Consider the following 16,285-nt stretch of genomic DNA (forward strand, 5'->3'; position numbering starts at 1 on the left):
TTGTCACATATAGATGGGGGGTAGGCTATTACTCATGAATCATGATTATGTAATAGGGCATTGGATTAGGCATAGTGTAAATTATGTTTTGTTCAGGTACTGCTATTATACTTTTTTCCATGCTATCATTAGATATTAGCTTAAAGCTAATCCCATGTGATTGCGAACCCCAAGACTGCTAATTTCATATCCATATGAGACACATTCTCACGTGAATTTTAATTATTTATTACTATTATTTTTTTCTTGCAAAAGGTTATTTTTATTTCTCTTGCATTATCTTTGCACTTCCTTCTAATATGCTACCCGTACCGAGGGCCGGACCCGACCTCTCCCCTTCTACGCGACTAACCACTCGTGACATAGGTCCGGCCCGCCTCTTCCCCACTACTAATGCTCTAAGGGGAATTTTGTCAATTTGGGAAAATGATATGGGTTTGGAAGCATGAGTCCAAAATATTCTTTCTAAGGGTAGGGCTAATTGCAATAGTGAACCCACATTCACATGGATATATAGTGTCCCCTCTCTTCTTGATAGACATTTCCCTCAAATATCTTTTTCCATTTTATGACCTTGCCCAATTCTTTGACCACACATCAATTTGTATTACTACATTTATGATGATGATGCTATTAATATCAATAAGAATTTTTTTTCTGCTTTAGTCAATTTGGATGAAATCTTTGACCAATATTGCCTTCACATTGCCAATCTATTTGTACATTCAATATCATAATCTATATGCCATAAATTCACTCTTAGCTACAGAACAAAAAAAGGATCAAATGATGGATATGGACTATTGGCAAACATAAGACATAATTTTGAACCGAAAGTTTCATCGATAACACAAGAATTTTTTTTTTCTGATTTACTTATTGAACTTAATGAAAAAATTTTCAATAAAATCGCATTTACATTCAAATTCTAAGAATCTTAGATCAACTTCCAAGTGAGGGAGTATCTTGAGACAATAACATTTTGTTAGAAGGAACAAAAAATTAAAAGGAGACAAAAGAAGAAGACAATAAAACATAAAGGGCCAATATGATAAATATAAAAAACTGGGGGTATTTATCGAAATCTGAACAAGTTATCAATTAAAGAGATTTGGAGTAGTATTTAATTCTTTCACTTAAGTAGTTATTATCGGATATTGCACTATTGCAAATTTTAGTGGTTTTTAAAGATCGAGTTATCCAATTAGTACTAAGTCAATCATTTTATTTTATTTTTGAGCTGTGGAGGGAAATCTCAATATGGTAACAAAAAAAAAGTACATTAAATTAAAAGTCGTCCAAACATACCCTTAAGTCGATCTGTAAAATATAAAATTCCAACCAATCAAAGTGCTGTCACTTGTGCATGAAGTAAACTGAATTAGAATTTGGGAAACATTCATAATGCTATGCTACAGAAACTGATATATGTATATTAAAACAACAAAATGCATTTGGTATAGAGGATCTGTAATTTGATCACAGTTGTATGTGTGCTGAAATTTTGAAAAAAAAATGGTATTGAGTTTACAAATTGGAGTTTCAAACTCAGTGCATGCTGCTAGAAGATCAAGTATATTCAGTTAAACCAAGAAAGTCTCCTCAGTCATTCTCATACAAGCAGTTTATTCGACCTTCCTTCAAAAAACACAAAATAGGTAAATTTATAATCTCAATCAATAGATTCAATACTAGCTAATGCAATTGCAGATAGCATTTTAGAATGTGATGCATGTCCCTTAAAGTACTACGCTGTAACAAGACATTATATACACGTAGCATTCGTGATGTGTTGTATCCCAAACAATTTCATCATCAACTTCACAGGAAAGAATGAGCATTATAAAGTCGACTTGAAATCAGTGATTCAGCTAAATCACTGATTAATGACTTTGAAAGCTTACCTCATTACAAGTCTACAGGGATTCGCAGTCCGTCGTGTGCAAGCTGAACCGGAATTCCTTCTCTGGAATCAATAAAAAATTGTATATTATGTCTAAATGTTGAATACACAAGATAGTATGGCGGGGGTCACTGCAAATATGCGATCCGCTCACCTCCTCTGAAAATTGAACTTGTTTTTATAAGCATACCTTTCAGACCAGTCCTTGAGAAATTCGTTGTCTTTATGGTGATCAAACTCATGGGTCATTCCAATAAGCAAGGCTCTCTTTGGATGTATCCTCTTCAAGGCATCAAGAGTCTGAAGAACAAACTTTACAGTGAAACACATGGCACTGAGGAATTTCTTTTATTAAGGAAGTAAATACATAAGCTGAACCTGAGGAAAGCATAAGTGAGTGTTGTGGGATGCTTTCTGCAAATATGAGTAGACAGATAAGCAACATTGATAAGGTAAGCATGAATATCAGTGTTAATTAAGAAGAAAAGGAAATAAAGAGGACAATCCATAAAAATGACAATTAGTTAGCTCTGAACTTGCACTTTAGCAGTGGAGAAGCTATACACAGAAAAAAATAATAGATTCAAGCAGTCCGTGAGAATGAAACATATCAAATGATTTAAATCAAAAGGCTTTTCAAAGAGGCAATAACTGGAAAGTATAAAGAAGTACTAATATAGTAATATAAGAAAACACATTCAAAACTGAAAGCTCTCTGCATTTTCAGAATAAGCAAGCCCTCCAATCTATCTATCTAATCAAAGAAAAAATATTACGAGAACTAGAATTGATTTTAAGCAAAATTCTTCACAAGTGGCACTATAAACATGAATGTATAAGGATCTTAGGTGCAGCAGCTTACCTTATACAGAGTGTCCAAGATAAGAAGATCTAACTGTTGACCACCATCTTTTGAAATATCTACAAAAACAGGGGTGTATTTGTAAGAGGGTTCGGATTTCTACTTATGCACAAGTGTATGGTCGTTAACTTCAGGCTAATCAAAATGTGTTTCTCTGTCACGCAGCACAGCAGCATATAAATCACAACTACCGGTTACAAGATTAGACCATTTGATTTATTTTCTCTTACCTTGGAAGTTCTTCAACATGTTTTTGCCATGGAAGATAAAAAGAATTGTATCACAAGATTCACATGATAGAAACAAAGACTAAGATTTAAGAGAATACTGATAGGTTAATTGATAAGATTAAATCTATCATTAGGCCATTTGATTAAATCTTACCATTAGACCATTTGACTAAATCTTGTCATTAGACCCTTTAATTAAGTCTTACCATTAGACCATTTGCTTTCATAAGATATACCATTTGATTTCTTATTATTTAACACATTTCTAATTAATGATGATAGACATGCTATACATAACAAATATCTGCTGGAATAACAGATTGGCCGGGCTGGTACGCCAGTAACAAATAGAAAGTGAGTGCTTACAGTTTTCTGTAGATGGAAGAAAGCGTGAAACATCTGATATATAAGCTACTTTATATCTTTGGCCAAAGAGAAAACCTAAGCACACATAGTCTTCACCATGCATCACCTATAAAGAGCAGAAAACCTTGAGTATACAAGTAAGGCATAAGAACTATCTTCAGATAAAACAATACAATTGTCGGAAAAAGGAATAAGATATAACTAACTGGGAGAGGAACAAACTGCAATCCAGATGCCATGAATGGCTTTGTCAAATCACTCTCTATATTTTTCCAGTCAAGTTGTGTTACACGTCTAACTTCCTGGCCAGGCTTTAGCTTTTTCTGAACCAAGTAAGGGAATTTCACTGCAATGCTGTTAAAAAACAATAAATTATGTAGCATAGAATATTGCATTTGCAAACAACATTGGTCGCAAGATTTTCAATTTACAGTTTGCTTTTAACTATAATAAATTATAAACACATAAAATATAAATGTCAAGGTTTATAGTCTAAGATATGTATGCATAAGATATCTTATGTTAACTGCAGACTGATCCACTAATGCCACAAGGAAACTTAATATCAAACAGCTATTCTACATTAAAAAATGCATGTGTAGTGTGTACTCCAATTGGTATCACGTTTTCAAACCATAATGAAGTAATGAAATCGTCTCACTGCTTAAGCTTGCTAGTCGAGTTATAAGATATGGCAATGAAAAGTATTAGTACAATTTTTACCACTGGAAGTATGGGAAAAATTCTTTCAAGGTGCAGTATACCTTTCCATTGAATCTTGAGTAAGGTAGACGGGAGTCGGGTTAATGTCATTAGTTGGACTAAAAGGTTGCACAGCACGTATATCATCCAAACCAAGAACAGCATCAGCGTGTTCATGAGTTAATATAATCTGCATAGGTTTTAAAATTGATCAAGTAGAACAATTACTGGACCATTACCCATATCAGGTAGTGAGACAATCTCACCTGGGTTAAGTATGTAAAGCAGAAGTAGGCATTCATCATTGTTACAAACATTAGGGGGATGCAGTCTCATAATACATGATCTTTTTGTTTAAGATGAATCAACTTTTGCCACTTTCTTATTCATTTTCTATTTTCTTTCCTGTGTTAAAAAAATAGCAAGCATGGAAGATTAATTAAATTTGAGAAGAAATGTAAACAATGAGAAGTTCCTTTCCATCTAAAAACACTAACTGGGAATAACTTCTCTGTTCAGTGGACTAGGAATCATCCATTGTACGAAATAGTTTATCTTAATGCTTTTACTAAATGATGGGGAAAGAAAAGTAAAATTAAACCAACATAAGATAAGATGAGATCATATTGTCCTAATAAACCAACAATAGATACCAAGTGATGAAACTCGAACATATAACGTGAATAAGGTAAACAGAAAGAAGGAATACCTCCTAACTAAATTCATCTAACCTAATTCTCTTGTTTGCCCAAACCTGACCAAGATTTTATATCCATCAATCTTGTTCTACCATCAATCTTGCTGGATGTGACACAGTGGCAGTTCATTCCTATATGTTAGTGGATTCTCCAATTTTCAGGACATAGATTTTATCATTTTGTATACAGCTTTATCATTACAGTGTCACTATGTAACACTAAATTAGGTAGCATGAAGGAATAACTATGATCATTGCTATGCAACACCAAGTCACTATGTAACACTAAATTAGGTAGCATGAAGGAATAACTATGATCATTGCTATGCAACACCAAGTCACTATGTACTTATGAATTCCAGTAAGACAAATGATTGTGCCGGAAAGTTAAATATTGAGAGATTGTTTTAGAAAATGAAGATTCACAACTTACTGAATCTACTTGAGGGATTTTATGAAAAGTGAACCATCGGAGTACTTGCTCCCTGAAAGTCTTCCCAACATCTATCAAAATATACTTATGTTTTCCCTCGCTGCCAAAGTAATCAATCAAGAGAGATGTATTGCACCTACAAAAAACCATAAACAGCAATCACTCAAACGAGCAACAACACCGCTCATCTGCCGCATCACATTCCTTAATTAACAATTTACTTGTATACTCCATTACGCAACGAAATTGCTACAGAATTGGCATCTAAAATGGAGGAATCTACATTATATGCCATATTATAGCATTGGCATCAACATCACTCACTCAAACGAGCTACAACATTCATCTGCCGCATCACATTCCTCAACAATTTACTAAATTGTACTATCAGGCAATGAAATTTCTATAGCATTGGCATCTAGAACGGAGGAATCTACATTATATGCCATATTTAGTAGCTCAAAAGTGATCATTCCAGAAACAGAAAAGAATGAATATGGATCGAGACAAATTGACTGCAGATTTGCTTAAAGCAGTAATAAGCATTGAAACCGCTACAACAATCAATCAAATACCTGTAATTAGGGTTTTGATCAGGCGGAAGGGTTAGAGATTGGGAGCAGGTGGGGCAGGGAGGATCTGAAGGCTGGATCAAGCACAAGGCGTTAGGAACTGCACTCGAACAACCGGTGCCGAGAAATATCAAAGCGGATTCCTCCGTCCGCGCATTGCCGTTGTCGGCCACCACCACGGTGGCAGTTGCCATCTCTCCGGCGAATTGATTCTATGACGTGTCTGTGTGTGTGTGTGTGAGAGAGAGAGAGAGAGAGAGATTGGTGAGTTGTCTAGTAAAAAATTCGGTTACAAATATAACTGCTTTATGTGCTGAAATTCAGAAGGCCAACATCAGAGTATGGGCTGAAGTTCAGAAGCCCAGTATCAAAATATAGGCTAAAATTCACAAGGCCCAACATCATATAATAGCTTTATACTCCATAAACCTCTTTGATTTTATTTGTTTGGGTAAATAGCTTTAAAAAAAACCAGCTATCCCATAACTTTAAAAAATAATTAATTATATTATAACTTTGATGGTTTTCTAAACTGTGTCATCCCATAGATTTGAAATTAGGACGAATTAAGCATGACATGGACGCCGAGAACATAGGATGTGAACGTTGAGAACGTCGGACGAATTAAGCATGACATGGACGCCGAGAACGTAGGATGTGATCGTTGAGAACGTCAGGGGAGAATTGAGCATGTCGTGGAATAAATGTTCGGGCTATTAATATTCTCCTGGCAGCAACGTCATGTTCAATTCTACCCAAATTTAAATTCATGAGACAATTTAGAAAATTGTCAAAGTTATAATTTCATCGATCGTTTTTTAAAGTTATGGGATAGACTAAAAGATCAAATATTGCTGGGGTTTTTTGCTATTTACCCTATTTGTTCTTAATTCTCATATTTGGATTTATATTTTTTTAACCCTTATCTCATTCCAAAACGCATTATCTCTTAAATTCTTACAAGTAAAAAAAAAATAGAGTTACTCACTTTTCCCTTCGTGCAATCTACTCATCATCGTATGCGAATGCGAGCTACCCTTTTCCACAACACGAGCTGAAAAGTCTCTTCACTACGAATTGAGTTTGTGTTTCGAATCCATTGTTGATGCTCATTTTAGTAGGTACTCCCTTTGTCTCAATCTAAGTGAATAATTTTCCTCTTTAGAATGTCTCTAAATATCACATTTCTAAAATTAAAAATATCACTCACTCTGTTTTTTTCCTATCTCTTAGTACTTTATTCTCTTCACTTAACTTACAAAACAACACTATTAAATTAATTAAACTAACTAATTAATGAGATATATTTATAAGATTTAAAAAAATTGTTTTTAAATTATTCATATATTAATATTCTGATTTTACTTAGTACTCACATTGCTTCTACTTCCTAAACTGCAGACGTTTCGAATTGTTTTTACCCTTTTTGAATTAGTGAAAATCCAATTGCAGCTCACTTCAGTTTCAGCTCTTCCATCTATAAATTCCTGAATATTTCAAATGTGATTTCTCAAAACCCTATTTCTAAACTTCATAGACTCCAATCTGCTCTATATTTAACCGGAAATGTCATTGTATTTCAGAAAATTTAAGAAAAATCGAGAAACTTCAGATATCACTCACCGATTGAGTGAGACTTTTGCGTCACATACGTGTTCTTGTTCTGATTATATCGGGCACAATTACTTCCACGAACGGTTTTCCGCTCGCATTGGAGCGATTCCACATTTTTTCTCAACGTTTTCAGCTGGCAATTCCGAAATTCGCGACGAACGCGTGAAAATCGATAGTATCGACGATAGCAAACGATTTTATGATAGGACAGCGGAAACGGTTTCGAAAGAAAGCCTATTGAATTCAGATTATAATTCGAGCAGTTGGGGAGGAGAAAACTGCGATTTTGATGGTTTCGACGAGTCTGATGAAGAAGGGGAACAGAGCGACGAGGAATTTAGGGTATTGAGTGCCTTTGATGGGAACAGAGCGCGAATCGAAGCTTCTAGAAGAATTGAGGTGGACGAAGGTGATTTGAGGCATCCTTTAGTGAGAGAGATATGTAGGTTGATTGATCGCAGGGCAGCATGGTCTCCGAAGCTTGAATCGGAGTTGAAGCGATTACTGCGCAGCCTGAAACCGAGCCAAGTGTGCGCTGTGCTTCGAGCTCAATCTGATGAAAGAAATGCTTTGAATTTCTTCTACTGGGCTGACAGGCAATGGCGATACAGGCATTACCTTGTTGTTTATCACGATATGCTGAGAATTCTGAGTAAGACGAAGCTATGCCAAGGGGCTAAGCGAGTTCTTCATCTTATGATTAGGAGGAAGATTGAGCTCTGGCCCGAAGATTTTGGTTGTGTAATGGTGTCTTTCAGTAGAGCTGGTCATCTCAGTAAAGCATTGCAGGTGTTGAATGTAATGCAGAGAGCGGGAGTCGAGCTTGATATCTCAGTTTGCAACACTGCTGTTAATGTTTTGGTGGAGGGGGACAAGTTGGAGAAAGCATTGAGGTTTTCGGAGAGGATGCAGATGGTTGGGATTGAACCTAATGTTGTCACGTATAACTGTCTGGTTAAGGGCTATTGTGAAAGGAAACAGTTGGATGATGCAGTGAAGCTGATCGAAGAAATGCCTCTGAAAGGTTGTGCTCCAGATAAAGTTAGTTATTATACTGTGATGGGAGTTTTATGCAAGGAGAAAAGGATTGATGAACTGAAAGGGCTTCTGAAGAAGATGTTGGAAGAGAGTGAATTGCAGCCAGATCAAGTCACTTATAATACTCTTATTCACATGCTTTGCAAGCATGGTCATGGAGATGAGGCGCTGGGGTTCCTAGGGGAAGCAGAGGAAAGAGGGTTTCGTATCGACAAAGTTGGGCACACTGCGGTAGTGCATTGCTTTTGTCAGGAAGGACAAATAGATAGGGCTAAAGGTATCATTGATGAAATGCTATTGAAGGAATGCAGCCCTGATGTTGTGACATATACTGCTGTTTTGAATGGATTTTGTCGCGTGGGGAAAGTTGACCAAGCTAAGAAATTGCTGCAGGAGATGTACAAGCATGGTTGCAAGCCTAACTGTGTATCATACACAGCCTTGTTAAACGGGCTTTGTAGGGGTGGGAACTCTTCAGAGGCAAGAGAGATGATGGACATGAGCGAGGGATGGTGGACTCCGAACTCTGTGACGTACAGTGTAATCTTGCATGGGTTTCGTCGTGAAGGGAAGCTGTCTGAGGCCTGTGATATAGTGATGGAGATGATCAGAAAAGGGTTTTATCCTTCCCCTGTCGACATCAACCTATTGATTCAATCATTATGTCGAGCTGGCAAGACAGAGCAAGCTAGGAAGTTAATGGAGGAGTGCCTTAAAAAGGGGTGTGCTGTCAATGTTGTGAACTACACCTCTATAATTCATGGATTTTGCCAAAACGATGACTTAGCCTCAGCTCTATCTGTGTTTGATGACATGTATTTGAATAACAAACACCCCGATGCAGTGACATTTACAACGGTAGTAGATACGCTGGGAAGAAAAGGCAGAATTGACGAGGCTACTGAAATGGTCAAGAAAATGCTCCATCGCGGTTTGCTTCCTACACCCGTCACTTATAGATCACTTATCCATAATTTCTGCCAGCATGGGAGGGTAGATGATTTGTTGAAACTGATGGACAAGCTGCTGCCTCGACAAAGCTTCAAAACAGCCTACAACCAAATCATTGAAAAGCTTTGTTGTTTTGGGCACACTGATGAGGCTTACAAGCTCTTGGGAAGGGTTCTGAGAACTGCTTCCAAAATTGATGTGGATACTTGCCACATTCTTATGAGAACTTTCTTAAGGAATGAGAATCCTCTTGGATCATATCAAGTGGCTTCTAGAATGTTCAATCGGAATTTGGTTCCTGATTTGAAGTTGTGTGAGGAAGTGAGTAAGAAGTTGATTTCACAGAAGAAGCTAGAGGAGGCTGATAAGCTTATGCTGCGATTTGTAGAACGTGGGCATTTTTCGCCTAACAGAAAACAGGCTCTCCATAGTTGAACTGCAAAGTTCAGCCATTCTTCGATGTACATACACAGCCAGCGGAAAATTGGCTTACAGTATTGAAAATGCTCAAGCAGCTCGTGTCAAAGGCATTGTTGTGTTATCTAAGAGCAGTGCTGATTCAGGGGGGGAGAATCCTTATATAGTGGCATCTGCGTCATCTGATAGTGTAATACGCGTCTGGGACGTGAGAAAGGCTGCTGACGGAAAGCCCTTGAGTGAGGTCCATACCAAATCAAGGCTCACTTGCCTCGCTGGATCATCTATCAGATGTGAGTCTGCATTTTGTTAGTTGGTTTTTACGAATTCTGACGTTGGATGTGATGCTCTCATTCTAACTGCAATTTAGTAGATAGCTTAGTGAGTAGAGATCATGGTTAGTCTGACTTGGTGCCACCGCAAGGCCCTGAATTTTGTTCGAAATAATTTGTTGGATCAAAATGGTGGTCTCCTTTTGTTGCATGCCACTATATGCTTAATGCTTTAGAGTTTAAAAGCTTAATGCTTTAGAGCTTAAAAACTTGCACCGCCATATATTAAGTAAAAAAGTAACCTTTTTAGCTAAAAAAATGACCAGTGTATTCTAGGCTTAGATACCAGCCTAAAACCATTGGGCTGGATTCCAGAATAGATACTCTGGAATATGCATTTGGCTTAATGAATAGAATTATAGAAGTTAATAAGTTGTTGTGTATTAATGTATAATAACTTTGCAAGTCTCACCTTTTGAGCAGAAGAAAATGGTGGTCTCCTTTTGCTGAAGCCACTATATGTTACTGTCATTTATAGCACCGGGGTCACATGCTTCGTTTTGTTGTGTTTTGTGTGACCCTTTCTTCCCCCATTAACAGCTAACAATAGCATATGGCCATCACTAATGGGTCACACACAGAGTGCTCAATAATGTGAATAGTAGTAGTTTTGGGAAGAACTCCTAAACAGTAATACCATTCAACTTCAAGAACTAATATGAAAAAGAGAGAGTTAGCTTTAGCTGCTGCAATTCTGTGTTGAAATCAAAAGTTGGATTTTGGCTGTGAATTAGGATTTGATATACTGAATTTTAGTGAAGTTGCATTATTAGCATGGACACCATTTAAAACGGCTCAATGTTAGCTTAAAAAGAAAGCTTGTGGCACTATTTAAGGTGTTTAATTGGGACAGAGTTTTTGTTGTTCAATTACTCTTCTGATCAGTTTATTATGCTTAATTTTACTGGTTACATTATGCTAATAATCCTTTATCTTTATTTCTTGTCTCAGCTTTGAAACGGCCGCGCAATGAAAAGCTGAACACGGATGAAAATCTAGATGCAGCTGTAGAATCATAGTTGAATGTTTACTTTCATTAACGTTGCCTCCACTCTCTGGTATGATTGTATGCTTAGTTTTTAAGACGATCACAGGAATATGTATGAGTACCCTCAATTTTGCAGTTGAATTGGAATATTTTTGTGTATGTATTAGTACATCTTATGAAATGTGATGGTCAAGTGGTGTAAGGTAATTTCATATTCTTGATAACAATAGTGGTTTTTTATACATTAACTGCTGTAATAAAACTAAAAGCTTCACTTTATGGGGGATGAAAAGTAACACTCATCTCCCCCCAAATGTATGTATGAAATGTGATGGTCAAGTGGTGTAAGGTAATTTCATAGTTATGATGTACTTGATTCTTTGTTTATTTGGATTAAGTTCACTCCAAGAGGTGCTAGCAGATTTACAAAATTAGGATCTAGTATGGGTGCCTGGAAATAATAATGAGGACAATTAGGTTAATTCTTAATTGAGTGATATCTTCACCAAGATAAAGACATAATTTCAAGAGTATCTTATGGTGTATCTGCATTTATAGATCTCGGATCCCTGTTCTTGACAGTGAATGAAAGTAAAAGCATATACTTTCCTCGGAGGCTCATTCAAGCAGTTGTTACATTCCACAGGTGTTCTACTTAACAGTTGTTTTGATGCTTTGTATCGTTCATGTTAATTTTCAGGTCCACGGGGATCTGGAAAAGCTATACTCGTGATATGTTATATCGACTCCTGAAAAGACTTGAGGATTTCTAAATGAAACTCTCTTGTGATTCTACACGGAGAACTTGTGTCCGATGATTTGATTGTTGGGATCCTAAGACAGTTGTCCTTGTCCAAAGCTCCAAGCACAAAAGGTCAACTACTTTTAATACCTCTTTTTTTGTTTGCTTACATCAATCATGATCTTACCTTCTGGCATGAGTATCTAAATCCATTTTGATGAGATGTTTGAAAAAAACAAGTCAAGGTTGAGAAAGTTTCTTGTCTTTGCAATTGATGATACTATCCTGGAGGAGAGAATTACCGGTAGCTTGATACTTACCACTCAATGTTTACACCCCCAAAACTGCCGGTGTTGATAATATAACTAGTGACCTCATCTCTTTGTGACATTGAAAACTAGTTCTTTCGTGATGTCGGTAACATGTTATCATTGTTCATTATGTGTGAAATTTGTATATCTGCTCTTCAACCACAATATTTCTGGCTACTCCATTAGTAATCTTTGCTTCTTAGGAGCTGATTCTGTTTGATCATGTTTGAAGGTTTGTGATTATACAGCTGCTGCTCTCAAGTCAAGGCTCTAAACCTTCCATAAGCAGACTGGGCCAGTATGTTTCCTTCCCTCATATATCTATTGTACTAACTCTGCTTTCAACCAAATTACACTTGTGAAATATAAGTTTTTTGAATATTTACTTGGAATGTTGATTAAGTCGACTTCATGGTTTTTTGCTTAGTCGTAGTTTCTATGCTCCTCCCAAATACTTTCAAGGGTATAGTTATCCAACTTTGTTTAACCTGTATGCCGAAAACTTTCTTGTCACCGTTAGTCTGAGAAAATCGTAACATTAGCTTCTTGGTTCAGTTAGACTAGGCCATAGTCTCTAATGTAGAAAAAACTTTACTTGCTGGTATCTTTGTGACTGCATTGTACTATGTTGACCACCAATCTCCATAATATCTAAATGTGTGATGGACACAGTTGTTGGTCATGAGAGAGAGAGAGAGAGAGAGAGACAGAGAGAGAGAGTTGAAAACAACATGACTAGAATTTTGATCATAGAAGTCTAGGACACGACTCCATCTGTCGACATTTTGTCCAGAATGACTAGCTAGTGGATCCAAACTCCTTTATACTTGCCAAGGATTCATTCAGATGTCTTTTCTGCTCTTCCCTAAATTCCCTCAAATATCATTGTGATTTAAAACATAGTCTTCGCGACCGTCTTTTCTTTGCCACGTGAACGAGTGATAATGGTTCCACGTACACGTATATTGCTCGGTACAAGTGGGGTAAATCCGATCCAATATGCTCGGGTTCTACTTTGTCAGTGGTTTGGACTCATTAGGATACACACTAGCTCGAGTCATAGCCCCAAGGTATAGATTCGAGTAGGTCTGTTCATTCTCGTTCGATTTCATCTCATGTACTTGTTCATCAGTGCACGTCATGTGTATGATGTCGATGCTTCAGCGGGTGATGCCGGGAAGGTGGCCAACCAACCCTATACTACACTGCTAAAAATGTAAAAATTTAAGTGTGATCAAATCTGGTCTTCCTACAATAACAAGTCAATAATCCTACTATGTTGGTGCAAAGCTTGAAAATGATGGGTTTCTCTAAAGGAAATAAAAAATACAGATACGCTATGTATCTTTGAATTATGTAATTATTTCAATAGTATTTTTAGTTGTTGCCTTCCCCAGATTGAATGCACTTGTGCTACAAAACCTATCAATTTAATTATTTTAATATATATTTGCATTTCCTAGATTAAATGCATTTGTGCTACAACCTGTCATTATGACTTGAACATCCTATGTATTACATGTAATGCTACTGCAAAGGTAGACATATATTCTACCTAGTTTATGATCTTATTGATAAAATAGTCTCAATATGCCAAATTCTAAACCCAACAATTTTATATACTAATAATTTTATGATAAAAGTATACTCAAAAGTTAAAAACTGAAACCTGGAAACTGCCTCGAATTCTGGGTCATGTTGATTAAAAAATTAAATCTTTAGTTACACTTTAAACTTTAAAGGCGATAAATTCTCTTTTTTTGGGACAAGATCTTTTATTCTATGTAGTACTACTAACATTTTATTTTATTTTATTTTAATAATACGTTTGAATAATGGAGGGTAATATTAGCAAATTAGGGTCCAAGTGGAGCAAAAGGAGGATGTCACACCTCATTTATTGTATGATATTTGCTTTAGGAAGATTAATGATTACAATTGTTTTGCAAGCAAAGATGACTAGATTAAAGTGGATATAGAAAATAAATAAATAAAGGGAGATTTCTTTTATCATAAAGCTTGATTTGAATGTAACAATACAGCATGCATTGTCTCCTTCATTAGTGCCAACTATCCTTTACTTCACCTGCCTCTTTTTTATCAAAGCTTTCCTTTTTCTCCCACTTATTCAATTTTATTTTGGAGTTTCCACAGTATTTTGTTTAGAACCGTAAATTAAACTTTTTTTTAAATAGAATTAATTTTTATATATTTTTTTGCCTCGTGGAAAATAAGAGGGGTCTTGCTGCTATGCATCTGGCCACTACAATTCAGAAATTTGATGTGCTCAATTATTAATGTTCATGAACAAAGAGTTCAGTTGCGTAACAATTGTTACAATCATTTTTATTCTTGATTGGGAACAATCAACCATTGGGATCTTTCTGTACAACCTCCATTCTTTAAAGAGCACGACTCCTTTTTGGTCCACGACATATAGTCAAATTACGAATTTTGTCTATTACATTCATTTCCAATTTTCGGGTCCATAACATACGAAAATTGCTCCCGGTTTGGTCCTTTTTGGACGGCTCCATTAAAATGCTGAAGTCAACCGTTAATTAGCAAAACTTTAACTAAATTAAGCAAAAAATACCAATTATTTTTTTTTTTTTTAAAATACCATTTATTTTCCCCAAATGATTTCTTTTCCCTCTCTTTATCACTTCATCTTAAAACACACTTCATCTTTTTTTTATCTCTCTTTTTCTTCCCCACACAATCAACGAAGAACCCTAATTCGGGGTCGGTCGAGCCACCTGAGAATGAAGACGAGAAGGGTCCTGGTCCGTCGGTAGCTAACCCTAGTCCCGAAGGTGAGTTGGCGTCGTTGAACCCTAGCCCCGTCGCGGAAGTCGAAGTAGAGCTACATTCCGGTAACGATGGGTCAAAGTCAAACCCTAATTCTTCCAAGGGTGACCGACGACCTCCGATTGACGCCGATGACCCTGAATTAGAGAGGAGGACGAAGATGAGACGCTGATTGGCGCCAATGACCCCGAACAACCAAAGGACCAAACCGGGAGCGATTTTCGTATGTTATGGATCCAAAAATTGGAAAATGAATGTAATGGACAAAATTCGTAATATGACTATATGTTATGGACCAAAAAGGAGTTTGTACTCTTCTTTGAAAATACTATCAATTATATTCATTTTAATCCGGTGGGGCATATAATTGTCATATCATTTAGTTTTCATTTGAAACATAATTGAAGCAAACAAACTACACAACATTTTCATGTGTTAATAATCTACTATAAAACACTATATAGTAATACGAATACATAATTGAAGCAAACAAACTACACAACATTTTCATGGGTTAATAATCTACTACCAAACACTATACAGTGGACTAATTTCCTAACCACATTACCAGCTAAACCTTGTTAGTGCTAACAGTGAACGAAACATAGCCTACTAATAACGTGGACTCCACAATCTACTAACACTATTTCTACTATATATTCTCTATCTCTTACCTTACTAATTGTGCATTGAAACTCATGTTATTTCAAAAGTTACTATTTTTAAAGAATGATGTAATATTATCTAGCTTATTCGAGAATCAGGCGATGACACTATCAAAATATGAATTCAAATTTATATTTTAACGATCTATTTATAATTTTATTGGTATGTATACTTATAATAATGCAATTGGATATGAGATCTTGACATGTCCTATGATGAAGATGATCTTACATAATAACATAGTTCACTTTCAAGTTTCCGAGAGAATAAAAAATGATATGAAAATAGTTATTCTTCATGTCCCGCTCATGATGATCATTTTCTTGAATGATACTAAAAGATTTTAGGTGGAATATTTGAGTGTGGTAAAACAGAAAAAAAAAAATAATAGTATTAAATACTATATGAAGAGAAAGAAGAGAGAAAGTTTATTCTAAAAATAAAATGAGATCTTTTTAGTTGAATAGATTAAAAAGAAAAATTGTCAATCTTGATTCTTAACTAGAAAACATATTTTTTTCAATATTGAAATACTTCATTTATATAGTGTAGCACAAAAGAAGTCGATTTTTTATTCTACACTTATAACTTATTGTTGTCTGCAGAAAAATGAATTCACTCACATTTGGCTAGAAGTGTATATAAACCTT

General features: G+C 35.9%; 2 protein-coding genes across 3 annotated transcripts; one reads left to right on the forward strand and one right to left on the reverse strand.

Moving 5' to 3' along the window:
- Positions 1-1,429: 1,429 nt before the first annotated feature.
- LOC125187060 (putative hydrolase C777.06c) lies at positions 1,430-6,028 on the reverse strand. 2 transcript variants are annotated; one of them, XM_048083573.1, is made up of 10 exons: positions 5,769-6,028; positions 5,194-5,329; positions 4,126-4,253; positions 3,568-3,715; positions 3,362-3,467; positions 2,766-2,824; positions 2,282-2,317; positions 2,094-2,203; positions 1,905-1,966; positions 1,430-1,634 (listed from the first exon to the last, which is right to left on the reverse strand). In XM_048083573.1, exons 1-9 carry the CDS (start codon positions 5,957-5,959, stop codon positions 1,909-1,911), a joined length of 972 nt encoding a protein of 323 aa, XP_047939530.1. In that variant the 5' UTR covers positions 5,960-6,028; the 3' UTR covers positions 1,430-1,634; positions 1,905-1,908. The 2 variants fall into 2 exon arrangements, with proteins under 2 accessions (XP_047939530.1, XP_047939529.1); XM_048083572.1 differs by having other exon boundaries at positions 1,430-1,638.
- A 1,220-nt stretch (positions 6,029-7,248) lies between these two features.
- On the forward strand, positions 7,249-13,604 carry LOC125190195 (pentatricopeptide repeat-containing protein At1g12775, mitochondrial). Its single transcript, XM_048087418.1, has 4 exons — positions 7,249-10,078; positions 11,069-11,175; positions 11,806-11,979; positions 12,391-13,604. Exon 1 carries the CDS (start codon positions 7,332-7,334, stop codon positions 9,801-9,803), a length of 2,472 nt encoding a protein of 823 aa, XP_047943375.1. The 5' UTR covers positions 7,249-7,331; the 3' UTR covers positions 9,804-10,078; positions 11,069-11,175; positions 11,806-11,979; positions 12,391-13,604.
- Positions 13,605-16,285: the final 2,681 nt, after the last annotated feature.

The sequence above is a fragment of the Salvia hispanica genome, chromosome 5, assembly GCF_023119035.1.
Source record: "Salvia hispanica cultivar TCC Black 2014 chromosome 5, UniMelb_Shisp_WGS_1.0, whole genome shotgun sequence".
Taxonomy (NCBI): domain Eukaryota; kingdom Viridiplantae; phylum Streptophyta; class Magnoliopsida; order Lamiales; family Lamiaceae; genus Salvia; species Salvia hispanica.

Bases quoted from the DNA above. Each gene is read 5' to 3' on its own strand.
- LOC125190195 (XM_048087418.1), top strand. From the start codon at position 7,332: ATGTCATTGTATTTCAGAAAATTTAAGAAAAATCGAGAAACTTCAGAT.
- LOC125187060 (XM_048083573.1), bottom strand. From the start codon at position 5,959: ATGGCAACTGCCACCGTGGTGGTGGCCGACAACGGCAATGCGCGGACG. The intron at 4,254-5,193 runs GTAAGTTGTGAA...AAACCTATGCAG, and splicing joins AAATCCCTCAAGTAGATTCA to ATTATATTAACTCATGAACA. The intron at 3,468-3,567 runs GTTAGTTATATC...TGCTCTTTATAG, and splicing joins TGCAGTTTGTTCCTCTCCCA to GTGATGCATGGTGAAGACTA.